Raw genomic sequence first — 12,896 nt, forward strand, 5'->3', positions numbered from 1 at the left:
AGGTTGAGGGAGGGGAGACTCTGTCTTATTATACTTTACTCCTCACCATTTTTTGCCAGGTTATTTAGATTTCTTATAAATCTCAAGCATTTCAAGATGAAAAGAAAAAGTGCACATGTAGGAGCTTTTCCTCTCCATTCACTGGGGTCTCCATTCACGGCAGCAATGAGATCCCTGTAAAGACAGGCAGCCTGGACGTGTGCACATACTTGCATGATTGTGGAGAGTGAGGGAGATCTGAAAATGCAGAGTGATCAGAGGGCAGAAGCATTCCACAATAGGAACAGCCTCCCTCAGTTCCTTGGGCAAGGCTGCCGGGATTAATGAGATGGTAGAAAATGAACCGGTAGCGTGAGGCTTGGGAGGGTACTGCCCATTTAACACCTCTTCAAAACTGCATGCCAGCAGTTCCTATTCGGGAGTTTTCGTAATGCTGCTTTAACGGAATCTTTATCTTCTGACCACGTTTCTCTTGTGCCTTTATTAAATGCAGAACTACCTGGACAATTTTTGGCCTGATTTAAAGGCCGCCCATGAGCTCTGTGAGTCTATCCTTCAGTCTCGACGAGAAAGAGAGAATGAGAGTCAGGAGAGCCACGGGAAGGAGTACCCAGAACATGTACCCCTGGAAGTGCTAGAAGCCGGCATCAAGTCTGGGCGCTACATCCAGGTGAGGGTGGTGATGGAGAGTCAGCACAGGGCCAGCCAGCGTGTTTCCTTCTCTTCTTTATTAGGTCCTGTCCCAGGCCTCTGATTTCAAAAGCTGTCAGCAAGATGGCCTCAGTAAGCCAGAGTCGCCAATGTTCAAGGTGATGTGGGAGTCCCCTCCGCAGGCATCACCCTTGGGTTTGGAGCCATTCTCTAGTGTTCTTAATTAGGTTACGTACTGAGCATCACACGGGTAGCCTTTAAATGCCTCCCATGGGCTTCCTGGGTGGCACAAGTGGTGAAGGAACCACCTGCAAGTGTAGGAGATGTAAGAGATGCTGGTTCGATCCCTGGATCAGGAAGATCCCTGGAGAAGGACACAGCAACCCACTCCAGTATCCTTGCCTGGAGAATTCCATGGACAGTGGAGCCTGGTGGGCTACAGATCATAGGGTCGCACAGAGACAGACACGACTGAAGTGACTTAGCATGCACGTCCCTGGGAAAGAGAATATATTTTTGCATTAAGGTCTGGAGGTTTGGCAGAATTGTAAAATTGTTGAAATTTGGCTTCCTCATGCCTTTCCCATTTTCCTGCCCCTTTCAAGTGTGTCTGTGTGTTATCTCAGGACCCAGGACCCAAATACTATCAGGGTCTTGAGAGGAAATCAAGATTATTATTCAGATTTCAACAGTTCTTTGTGCTTTACTCTGTGTATGTGCGTGCCTGTGTGCACGCGGGCAGGTTTATCACATGTAAATCTGTGCATTTACCACCACAGTCAAGATACAGAACTGTTCTGACAAATATCTTACATACAGATTTTTATATAGATTTAGGCTGAACCTACCACACTAAACTCCCTCCCTAAAGTATAGGGTTTTTTTATATTATTATTTATTTATTTGCGGGATCTTTGACCCTTGTTGTGACACGTGAGATTTTTAGCTGTGACATGTGAACTTTCAGTTGCAGTATGTGGGATCTAGCTCCCCGAGCAGCATTTGAACCCAGGCCCCCCTGCATTGGGAGCAAGGAGTCTTAGTCACTGGACCATCACGGAAGTCCCTGAATGTGGGTGTTTAAAAACTATATCTGTTGGAGAGGCTAATGCTTCCAACTGGTAATGACGTTTACAGCATCCCTGAGAGGATATTTTGGGGAAGAAGATATTGTAAAGATTGCTCCTCACTTAGATAAGATAAATCGTAGCACTTAACAACACTTGGTACAGCTAAGAGTAGGTCAAAATGATGGTACATTCTCTGGAGAAAATAAACATTGGTGATGAATTATTCTTCCTAAAGAAAGGGATCATAAACCTTATAAGAATATAATGGGGATATTTTCCTAAAAGTTTTGAGCTGTACCTTTTGGAGGTTAAAACAGACAGGGAAGAAGCTTTTCATATTGATTTTGATTTTAGGGAACTCTGAACGTCAACAAGCACAGAGCCCAAATGGAAGCTTTTGTTCGACTTCAAGGAGCCAGCAGTAAAGATTCAGGTTCAGTATAACCTTACATGAATTTCCAGACTGCTTTTTTATTCTGAAATTACACACCGAAGGAAGCAAAGTTGAGATTGTCACTCCATATGAGCCGTGTGAGATATCCTCAGATACGCTGGTTGTGTGGGGTCATGGGCTGTGTTTTTTTTTTTTTCTTCCCTAGCTTTTTTGTCTATAATTTCTGATTTTTTGGTAATGACTCTAAAAAATGGTAATGGCTACTATTTTCTTGAGTGCTTCCTATGTATCAGACACTATTCTAAGCACTTAAAGTAGGTATTGTTATTGTCTACTGCCTTTTACACATGAAGAAATTTAACAACAAAGAAGCAAAGTAACTACCGGGTGTACCAGGATGGTGCAGCTGGTAAGCAGTGGGGCTGAGCCTGTGAGGTTTTAAGACATTGTCCTGTACTGCATCAGTGAGCTTTATTGCCTCATTGGAGTCTTTTAAAAAGTAACATAGATGAAAAACTGTGTGAATAAATTGTATCATACTAGAGTGCCCTGTTAGTTCTGCAGTGACAGGGTGAGGCTGGAGGAGAGTGAGAAGCAGTGGCTTTCTCCAGGCTTCTCATCAGGCTTCTAGTTCTGTAGTATTTGCAGTTCAACAGCCTGCTGACCGCTCCCTGGCCGCGTGGCCCCTGAAGGTATGGGGCCGAGTCCCAGTGTGGGCTGACCCTGTCTCATGCAGGGAAGCTACCTTAAAAGACAGTTGAGGGACTTCCCTGGCAGTCTAGCGGTTAAGGCTCTACACTTCCAGGGCAGGGGATGCAGATTTGATCCCTGGTTGGGAAACTAAGATCCCATATGTCAAGTGGTGGGGCCAAAAAAAAAAAAGATGGTTGGGGGTGGCTTTATGAAAGCACATTATACAGCATGGCCTAGAAGCAGCGTCTCTTCCTTCCTAACCTGCAGAGCAAAAGTTTGCCTTGTTTGACTTCATCTTTGAAAGGAGGGAGCTTTTATTTGCAATAATGCTGATTAGATCTTGAACGGATTATGTTTGAAGGGCCTCACCGGTGTGGTCTTCCCCTTGGCTTTATGGGGTTTCTCTGTGCTGCTCCCCAAACAGATCTCATCAGTGACATCCTAATCCACGGGATGAAGGCTCGAAACCGCTCAATTCATGGAGACGTGGTGGTTGTCGAACTGCTCCCTAAAAGTGAGTGGAAAGGGAGGACCGCCGCCCTGGGCGAGAGTGACGGTGACGACAGGGCCCCGGGCGAGGCCCCGAGCGAGCCCATGCCCACAGGTGAGCCCGCCCGAAGGCTGCCCGGCGTCCGAGGGGGCTGCTGTTTCCTCCCCTTAGTCTGGAAATACTGCAATTATTGACATATGATATCGTCTCTTTTCCTACATTATCAGTTTCCCGTCTCTGCAAGTTATTCTCATCAGCACCCAAATAGGCTATAATATGTCTCACCTTAAAACAAAATTAAAACCCTCTTAGGTCCCACATCCTCTCCAGCTATGGCCGTTTTCTCTGCTTCAGTTTCTGGCGAAACTCATTGAAAAGGGAATTCTCTCTCTTCTCTCCAGTTCCTCTCTCCCTGGTCTCTCCCCAAACCACAACGTCCAGGCACCACCCCCTCCTACCTCTTGTCCTTTGTCAGAGTCACCGGTGACCTCACTGCCCACAGGCCTCGACACCTAGAACCTGCCAGCAGCATTTGGCTGGCAGAGCACTGCCTCCCCTTCGGCTGCTGGGCTCTTCTCCTCCGCTGGTGGATTCCTCCTTACTCCTTTGCTGGTTCTTGCCTGCCTTACTGTCCTCTCGGGTGCACCCGGCCTCCTCTCTGGAGCCCTCCCTCTCTGCAATCTCTCCCCAGGAGCTGCCCTCCGATCCTCTGACTGTCTCTCCAGCCCAGACCCCTTCCGCAGCCAGTTTTGTCTACTCAGTCGTTTGACTGGCCTCCTCCCCTGGATGTCTTAACAGGCACCTCAAACTTAGCACACCTAATAACAAACTCCTGATTTCTGCCCCCACCCCCAACCTGTTTCTCCGGAGAAGTCAATGGCACCCCACTCCAGTACTCTTGCCTGGAAAATCCCATGGACGGAGGAGCCTGGTGGGCTGCAGTCCATGGGGTCGCTAAGAGTTGGACACGACTGAGAGACTTCACTTTCACTTTTCACTTTCATGCATTGGAGAAGGAAATGGCAACCCACTCCAGTGTTCTTGCCTGGAGAATCCCAGGGACGGGGGAGCCTGGTGGGCTGCCGTCCATGGGGTCGCACAGAGTCAGATACGACTGAAGCGACTTAGCAGCAGCAGCAACCTGTTTCTCTCCGACTGTTCCCCATCTCAGTAAATGGCCAGGCTGTTCTTGCAGTTGGTCAACCCAGGACCTTGGAGCTATCCTCACCTTCATTCACGCATCAGCATGTGCTGTCCATGCTAGCTCTAATGCGTGGTCTGGATCCAGCCACTCCTGCCCTCTGCCACCTGGCTCCTAAGTCAGTGCATTCAGACCTCTGGTGGGATTTTCCCGACAGCCGCCTCCCTGGCCTCCCTGCGCCTGTCCTTGCTCCCAGAGAGTCTTCTCTACGAGGGAGCCACAGTGATCCTTTCAAAACCGTCAGGTCCTGTCAGGTCTCTGCCAGGATAACCAGCTTGTCCATTACCGCCTGAGAAACGAGCTTTCCCCAAAGCTTCTCACACCTCCTTTCCTCACTTCAGGTCTCTGCTCAGAAGTCACTTCATGTAAAATAGCTGCCACTCTGACCCTTCATCCCTCCTGGCCACCTTACGCTACTCTGCATCTCTTACCAGTCCTCACTGTCCCACATATTTGCCTCCCACCCCCACAGACACCCAGACTGGAGTGTAATCCCCAAGAAGTCAGGGACTTTGTTCTGATATAGCTGTATTCCCTACTAGAACCTAGAACAGGGCCTCATCCCTAGTAGGGGCTCCATAAATACTTGTGAAAAGCAAAGATAGCACTTTCAACTATTACACTTTGTCTTTTCTTGACTTCAGTCTGTGCTGATTAAAAGTTTTACGTACCAGACTTATGATTTGTATACTTAATAATGTTGAACCAAATGATTTTGGCTGGTAGGAAAATGCAAGACAGTGAAAATGCACAGCAGAGGCATAGGTTTAAAAAAGTGAAAATCAGGGACTTCCCTGAATCAAGCAGTTCAGTGGTTAAGACCTCATGCCTCCCTGGCAGGGGGCATGGATTCAATCCCTGGTCAGGAAACTAAGATCCCACATGCCATGCAGTGTGGTCACAAAAAAAGAAAAAAAAAAATGGTGAAAATCATTGACTTTTCCCACATACCTAAACCTGAGATTGGTGAAGTAAGGGCCAAAGAGAAAGTGGGAATAATGGCTTCTAAAAGTCACACCACAAAATAAAAGGTGGGGGGCGGGGCATACTGACAATGTTTATTTTAAAAATTACCTATCTTAAAAAAAAATGATCCATCCTTCTTAGAAGGAAGGCAAATGTTTGCATCTCTCAACTTGTGTGGATGTGCTTGAAAAAATTGGATGTCGCATTTCCTGTTTTCTTCCTCGCTGCTGAGCTGGTCAGAGTCCAGTTAGGTGACACCTTACCAGTGAAGGCTTTCTTTTGTTTTGTTTTCCCAAAGGCAGAGTGGTAGGCATCCTTCAGAAGAACTGGCGGGACTATGTGGTGACATTTCCGTCCATAGAAGAGGTCCAATCACAGGGCAAAAATGCTCAGAAAATCCTAGTTACACCTTGGGATTACAGAATTCCCAAAATCCGAATCAGCACTCAACAAGCAGAAGCCCTCCAGGTACCTCCTCTCCTCGCCTCTTGTCTCTGCCAGCTTTTGAGCAGTACCAGGAAACGTTAACTTCTTTGCATAAGAAGGGATAAATTATTGATGGCATGTGGCATTCCGAGATCCTGTTTTCTAAAATTCTAAATATATAGAACCATCTATTAAGTAGTCCTTGGTTAATAAAGGAAGGCCAGAGAGAGACCGTCCTAGAAAGAGCTGTGCACGACAGCTGGAGAGCACATTCATTATCCAGCTGTCCAACACAGAAACTTCCAGTAGATACACTTTGCCAGTGCTAACAAGCTTTCTTCCAGCAAGTGATACAGAAATACGATTGCTCTGCCCTGTGGGGATGATATAGCAGTGCTTCACAGAATCGATTATCCATAAAGGAACAGAGCCCCGGAGAGAAGACATAAACAAGAAAGTTAGAAACTAACCTTTACTGTGGCAAAGGGTGTGGGCATCCCCCCATCCGATTTGCCCGTGTTCTGTGGTTTGTAAGTGAGACGCTGAAGCAGGATGTCCCCAGCCTGTAACCTGCTCGTCCTGTGCCTTCCTGAAGCCTCACTTGGGCTCTCAGGCCAGGTGCAATAGCTGCTTTCCGTACCCGTGGTGTGCTGGAACACGGGGCAGTGAGGTTCAGTTCACGCTGATAACCTTCTTCCCACCAGAAGATGTCTTGAGAAATTAGAAAGTAACTCCAAAACACGCAAAAATTGAAATGTTTTGTTCTGAAATTTAATCTGGGCTGTGCATAGTTGGGTTTTTCCCTTGGGCTGCATATATTAACTAGAATGTGTCACAGTTGGCTATCTTCTCAAGCTTCCATCTGCACCCCACTTACTTGGTGCGGTGAGGTAATGCCTCCCTTCAAAGCACTGGGCTAAGCATTTACCTACCATCTGGCAATTTAGTAAAACAGGAAGAACCCCAGAAAGGGAAAAAAGGAAGATGGTTATCTGTATTAATAAATTGGCCCCTCTCTATGGAGCTCAATGCTGTTTATCCCTTGTTTGTTAACTGACCCACTTAGCTCCTAACACCGGGTTCGTGTTTCCCCCTCTCTGTGCAGGACTTCAGGGTGGTCGTGCGCATCGACTCCTGGGAGTCGACATCCATGTACCCAAATGGACATTTCGTGCGTGTTCTAGGAAGAATCGGAGATCTGGAAGGGGAAATTGCCACCATCCTGGTGGAAAACAGCATTTCAGTGGTCCCCTTCTCAGAAGCTCAGGTCAGACTTCCCCCAGTCCTTTGGCCTGATAAAAGACATTTTCTACTTTTTTGTTTGTTTGCCTTTGTTGTTGTTCTGTCAGTAAGAAAGAAAAATTTTTGTACTGTGTAACAAACTGCTATCTAAACCATAGCTAATGGAAAAAGTTCACTCCTCTTAAACTCTGTGTTTGAACTAGATTGAAGTCAGCTTCAAGTGCAGTTAGTTTGTTACAGCCTCATGGCTCTCAAATTTTTACATTTTCCAACTGTGCTAACAAATGGTATGTCAGTATCTTCCTGATGTAAGTATGCATCCATCCCCCGTGATTACATGGGTACCTAGTTGTTACAGACTCATTGGGCTCTGCTCCCTGTCTTGATCATTCAACCAGAGGCCTGCAGAAAGCTGTAGGAAGCAGCTTCTTGGGTATACATCTCTGACCCATGGGTCAAAAAAATCATGCTCATTATGAAACCATTTTTGTGACCTTTACGGAAAACAAAAATTGTGTGAACATAAAGCATCAGCTATTTGCATCAGGTTATGATCTGTTAAAATCCTCATAAATCTTGTTTATTATTCTTGCATAGCTATATTCATAGTGCACACAGGCTATTTTTTGCTTCTTTCATTTAAAATTATTTCTATGTGTTGACATAGCCTACTTATTTTTAATAATGATGGCAAATTACTCTGTATTGATGTACTCTAGTTTGCTTAAGCTTTCCTCAGTTGTTGAGCATCTGGGCTTTTTAATGTTTCAGTATTATAAAAGATGCTACTTCAAATGTTTCATAAGCCTCACTTTTTTTTTTTTATCTTTTGATCATTTTCTTTGGAATGTAATACTTAAAGTGAGATTACCAAGTCAAAGGGCATAAAAAATATAAATAGCTTTTGCTGTGAATTGGCAGCTTGTCCTCCAGAAAAATTGGGCCAGTTTGCATTGTCATCAAGAGCATATGGGTGTTCTTATTTTCATTATAATTTTTGACAGAATAGTAACTATAATAGTAAAAATACTTTAGAATATCTTACATTATTAAAATTTTATGTTTAACATTAGTATCTCGAAATCATTTGTTGACTTGTTTTGACAGCTTAGTGAAAAAGTTGGAACAAAATAAAACATGAATTAGACTTCATAGGACTAGAATTCTTCCCTTTTAGCCTACTTAACTGCAAATTGATGGCTTGAATAGGTAATAATGCAGAAAAAAAAAAAAGCCCAAGATTGATCCTGCTTTAAAAAGGGAATATGCTTTTAATATCTGGGACATGTTGATTTTTTCCAGGGCTTGACTTGAATTAAAAGCTCAACTACATTTAAACAAATGGATCATTTGAAAATGGGGTAGATATTGTGCTATTTATAAGCCACCCATTCATTCTTGCTTCAACCCTCACAACTAAAGAGACTGTAAATTCTCTGGAACATTTCCTGTCAGACTGTAGAGTCTTCAAGGGCATGCAGATTGTGTGTTTCCTATTGAGTCCCGACTTCCCAGAGCCTCACACGGTTCCTGACACGTGTCAGGCACCTAATAAATAATTATTGCTCAAAAGAAACAAACATAGGTAGAAGGTAGGGAATAATGAGGGGTTTCCCAGGTGGCACTAGTGGTAAAGAATCCGCCTGCCAACGCAGGAGACATAAGAGCCTCGGGTTCAATTCTTGGGTCGGGAAGATCCCCTGGAGAAGGAAATGGCAACCCACTCCAGTATTCTCGCCTGGAGAATCCCATGGGCAGAGGAGCCTGGTGGGCTACAGTCCATGGGGTCGCAAAGAGTCGGACACGACTGAGTGACTTAGCACACGCACACGATGAGTAATGAATGGGGTTTCTCTGCGGTCACATGGAGAATGTTAGAGAGTTTTTATGGAAACTTCTGGTGCGTGAATTGCTGAATCTTGGGTCTCTACTTGTACAGATGTGTGAGATGCCAGTCAACACACCGGAAAATCCCTGGAAGGTAAGTTCCCAAGAGGAACGAGAACGTAAAGACCTGAGGAAAACCCACCTGGTGTTCAGCATCGACCCCAGTGGCTGTGAAGATGTGGACGACACCCTCTCGGTCAGAGCCTTGGATAACGGCAACCTGGAGCTTGGAGTCCACATTGCAGATGTGACGCACTTTGTAGCACCACACTCTTATATTGACATTGAAGCTAGGACAAGGTAATGCTTTCAGAAGTCAGCACTAGGATTGTGTGTGTGTGACTATAACGTCTTCTGCAACTGTGCTAGGTCACTTCAGTCGTGTCTGACTTTTTGCGACCCTATGGACCGTAGCCCACCAGGCTCCTCTGTCCATGGGATTCTCCGGGCAAGAATACTGGAGTGGGTTGCCATTTCCTCCTCCAGGGGATCTTCCTGGCCCAGGGATCAAACCCAAGTCTCTTACTTACATCTCCTGCATTGGCAGGTGGGTTCTTTACCACTAGCGCCACCTGGGAAGCCCGTGCTAGGTTCAGATTTTTAAAACCAAAGATTTCACAATTGGGAACAGGCCTGAAGATCCTTCCAGGGGGGGTAAAAAAAAAAAATTTGAAGTCCACTTCCGTTTTTCCTTTAGAAAAGTAGTATCTTGATCAGTTTACCTTTCCATTATTTATTTTTTTGGCTGCTGTGGGCTTTCTCTAGTTGGAATGAGTGAGAGCTACTCCCTAGTTGCAATGTGCAGGCTTCTTGTTGCAGTGGCCTCTCTTAAGGGAGGTTGCAAGGGCTTAGTTGCCCCATGGCATGTAGGATCTTCCCAGATCAAGGATTGAACCTGAGTCCCATGCATTGGCCAGTGATTCTCAATCACTGGACACCAGGGAAGCCCCTGCCTTTCCTTTTTTAACAAAATCTTTTCACATGCTGTACCCTACAGTGAAATGGGTTAAATTTTTTCATGTAGTAATATCCTATTTTATATAAATACTGGATCATTACACTTTAATTTTTCTTACACAACCACGATTTGTGCCACTCTTTCTGTCTCTTTTATATCAGTGGAAGAATATTCAGCCCAAAGCGGTCTCACTTGGAAAAGTGGGAACACAGGAATAGCTTTGTCGCCCAGTCTGCTGCACTCTATGAAAAAGCAGCAGCCTTGGGGAACTGGTGCTGAGCTCTCAGCCGTTTCCACCGCAGCCTGTGCCGCCAGCAGGTCTGCCTCTTGCTGCTGAAGGTCACGGACCTGCGTGTGTCGTTCACAGGGCCACCACGTATTACCTAGCGGACCGTCGCTATGACATGCTGCCCGCCATCCTCAGCGCTGACGTGTGCTCCCTCCTGGGAGGCGTTGATAGGTGAGTTTGTTCATTTCTCTTACTGTCAGAACTTGTCTTGGTCCTTCTGTGGTGGCTGGTGCTTCTTGCTCCTGGCCTCTTCCTCTTTCTAAGCTACTTTCCCACCGCCCTTCCCACCCCTGCTTTCCCCCCCAATCCTCTGTTTGGGGGCAGCTTTATTTCTCTCACCTTCCTTTCCCTTCCACCCGTCTTTTCTTTTTGTCTTCTTTCCTTCTGCCTAGCTGGGAGTCTGCTTCTTCCTCTTGTTGACTTTTTAAAGTCAAAGTCTCAGAACAAATGTGTGTCACTTTGTACATATATGTTCCCTGTTTGAGGCTGTTTTTCACAAGGATCATGAACGTAGGGAGTTTTGTGTTTATTTGTTGTAATTAAAGTTTATATCTGTCCGTGAAGCTGACAATTCACACCTTCCAAAAGATCTTTAGGGAAAGGCTCCCACCTGCCACTTCCCATCAGTTACCAATTTCTTATGTATTTTTCTAGATACAATGCTGTAACAAAAAAGCACTCTGTTTTCCACCTTCCGATGTGGGGAAACACCCAGTTCTTCACTGCTGCCTCTTTCTTTCCAATAAGTCTCCTTTGTCTTTACAGAGAGCACGTTACATCTGACACTGCTCGCCACCAGACATGTGGAGGTCTTTCTCCACACCAAGCTATTCTCTGCAACACCAGCTGGGTGTCCTACAATTTAATTCAGTTCTGATGCTGTCTTCCCCAGAGATGGCATCAGGTTCCACAGGGTAAGGGCTCAGTCTCACACAACTGTCCCCCACTCTCCAACTTCAGACACTATCACAGGCCCAGATTGTCACCGTGCTTCTGACTGACCTGCTGTAGATTAGAGCAGGGGTCCGCAACCCCCAGGCCATGGACTGGTACCAGTTAGGAACCAGACCATCGCACGTTAGGTGAGCTGTGAGCAGGCAAGTGAGTGAAACTTCATCTGTATTTACAGCCACGCCCCATGACTCGCGTTCCCACCTGAGCGCCACCTCCCGTTAGACCAGTGGTGGCGTTAGATTCTCATAGCACGAACCCTACTGCTCTTGGCTCATCCCGAGACCATCCCCAGTCCACCCCTGGTCTGCGGAAAAACTGTCTTCCACAGAATGGGTCCCTGGTGCCAGAAGATTGGGGACCACTGGATTACAGGCTTCCACTACCCACTCCTTGCACTTTAGATGCCAGTTGAAAGTCCACATTGTTACCTGTACTTCTGACCAACTGGCTATAAATCAGAGATACCCAGACCTCCTCCTCAGGTTCAATTAATTGTTAGAGCAGCTCTCAGAACTCAGGAAAACAATTTACTTATGTTCACTGTATAAAAGTGTATGATAAAGGATACAGATGAACATCCAGGTGAAAGAGTTGTGTAGGGCAAGGTATGTGGAAGGAACACAGAGCTTCTAGGCCCGGGGTGCCAGTCTCCCAGCACCGCCGTGTGTTCACCAACCCAGAAGCTCTCCAACCTCACCCACTGGGGATTTCATGGAAGCTTCATCACATTGGCAGGCTCAGTTAGTAACTCCATTTTCAGCCCTTCTCCTCGAGAGAATGAGGGGCAGGATTGAAAGCTTCTAATCATGACTTGGTCTTTCTAGTGACCAGCCTCATCCAGGAGCCCACCTCATTAGAACAAGACATGCCTGTCCCCCAGGAAATTACAAGGGTGTCAGGAGTCCTGTGTCGGGAGGCAGGGACAAAGACCAACATGAGTTTTCTGTTATATCACACACTGATGCGCATGTTTGGACATGTGGCCTTTCTTTGTCATAAATATGGTGACCACATATATACTCTTCAGACCTTGCTTCTTTTTTAACTTAACAATGTATCTTGGAGATCACTCCATAATTAATAACAGTTCTCTATCTAGGGAAATTTGGATTGTTTCCAAGCTTTTGCTATTATAAACAAAACTGTAATGAATTATTTGGAATATAGCTCATTTCACATTTTTAAAAGTACAGTATCTCTGGAAGATAAAATCCTAGAAGTGGAATTTCTGTGTCAAAGGGTATATGCATTTGTGTTTAAAAAGCAAATCGCCTTCCATAGAGGTTATACCAATTACGTTCTCTGTCAATATATGAGAGTACTAATTTCCCCACAACCTTGCCAACACAATATATTGTGTTTTTTTCTCTTTGCCAATTTGATAAATGAACATGGTATCTTAAAAAAGTGGTTTTGATTTGCATTTTTCCTTCTATGAGTAAAGTCACTTTTTCTGTATGCCTAACAGTCATTTGTGCATCCTGTTCTGTGAACTCTTTCATGTTTTTTGCCCCTTTTTCTTTTGCTTTCTTGATCTATTAGTAATTGGTATGTAAGAGCTCTTCCCATCTTAAGAAATTAGCTCTGTTTTTTATGTCAGTTGCAGATGTTAGAGTGATGGTGGTAAAGTTGTTCTTTACTAAGTGAACTTTTTGCTCATGAACCTGCCATCAAG

The 12,896-nt window shown here is 45.3% G+C and overlaps 1 protein-coding gene across 1 annotated transcript in view; it reads left to right on the plus strand.

Annotated features, from left to right (window-relative positions):
* DIS3L (DIS3 like exosome 3'-5' exoribonuclease) overlaps positions 1 to 12,896 on the plus strand; it is a 32,958-nt gene that overhangs the window by 14,301 nt on the left and 5,761 nt on the right. The window contains exons 5-11 of the mRNA XM_043470862.1: positions 494 to 670; positions 2,076 to 2,154; positions 3,233 to 3,412; positions 5,764 to 5,933; positions 6,997 to 7,158; positions 9,073 to 9,320; positions 10,346 to 10,438. Of these exons, the coding sequence (XP_043326797.1) occupies positions 494 to 670; positions 2,076 to 2,154; positions 3,233 to 3,412; positions 5,764 to 5,933; positions 6,997 to 7,158; positions 9,073 to 9,320; positions 10,346 to 10,438 (1,109 nt within the window). The remainder of the gene's footprint in view (positions 1 to 493; positions 671 to 2,075; positions 2,155 to 3,232; positions 3,413 to 5,763; positions 5,934 to 6,996; positions 7,159 to 9,072; positions 9,321 to 10,345; positions 10,439 to 12,896) is intronic.

This window comes from Cervus canadensis, chromosome 6 (assembly GCF_019320065.1).
Source record: "Cervus canadensis isolate Bull #8, Minnesota chromosome 6, ASM1932006v1, whole genome shotgun sequence".
NCBI lineage: Eukaryota > Metazoa > Chordata > Mammalia > Artiodactyla > Cervidae > Cervus > Cervus canadensis.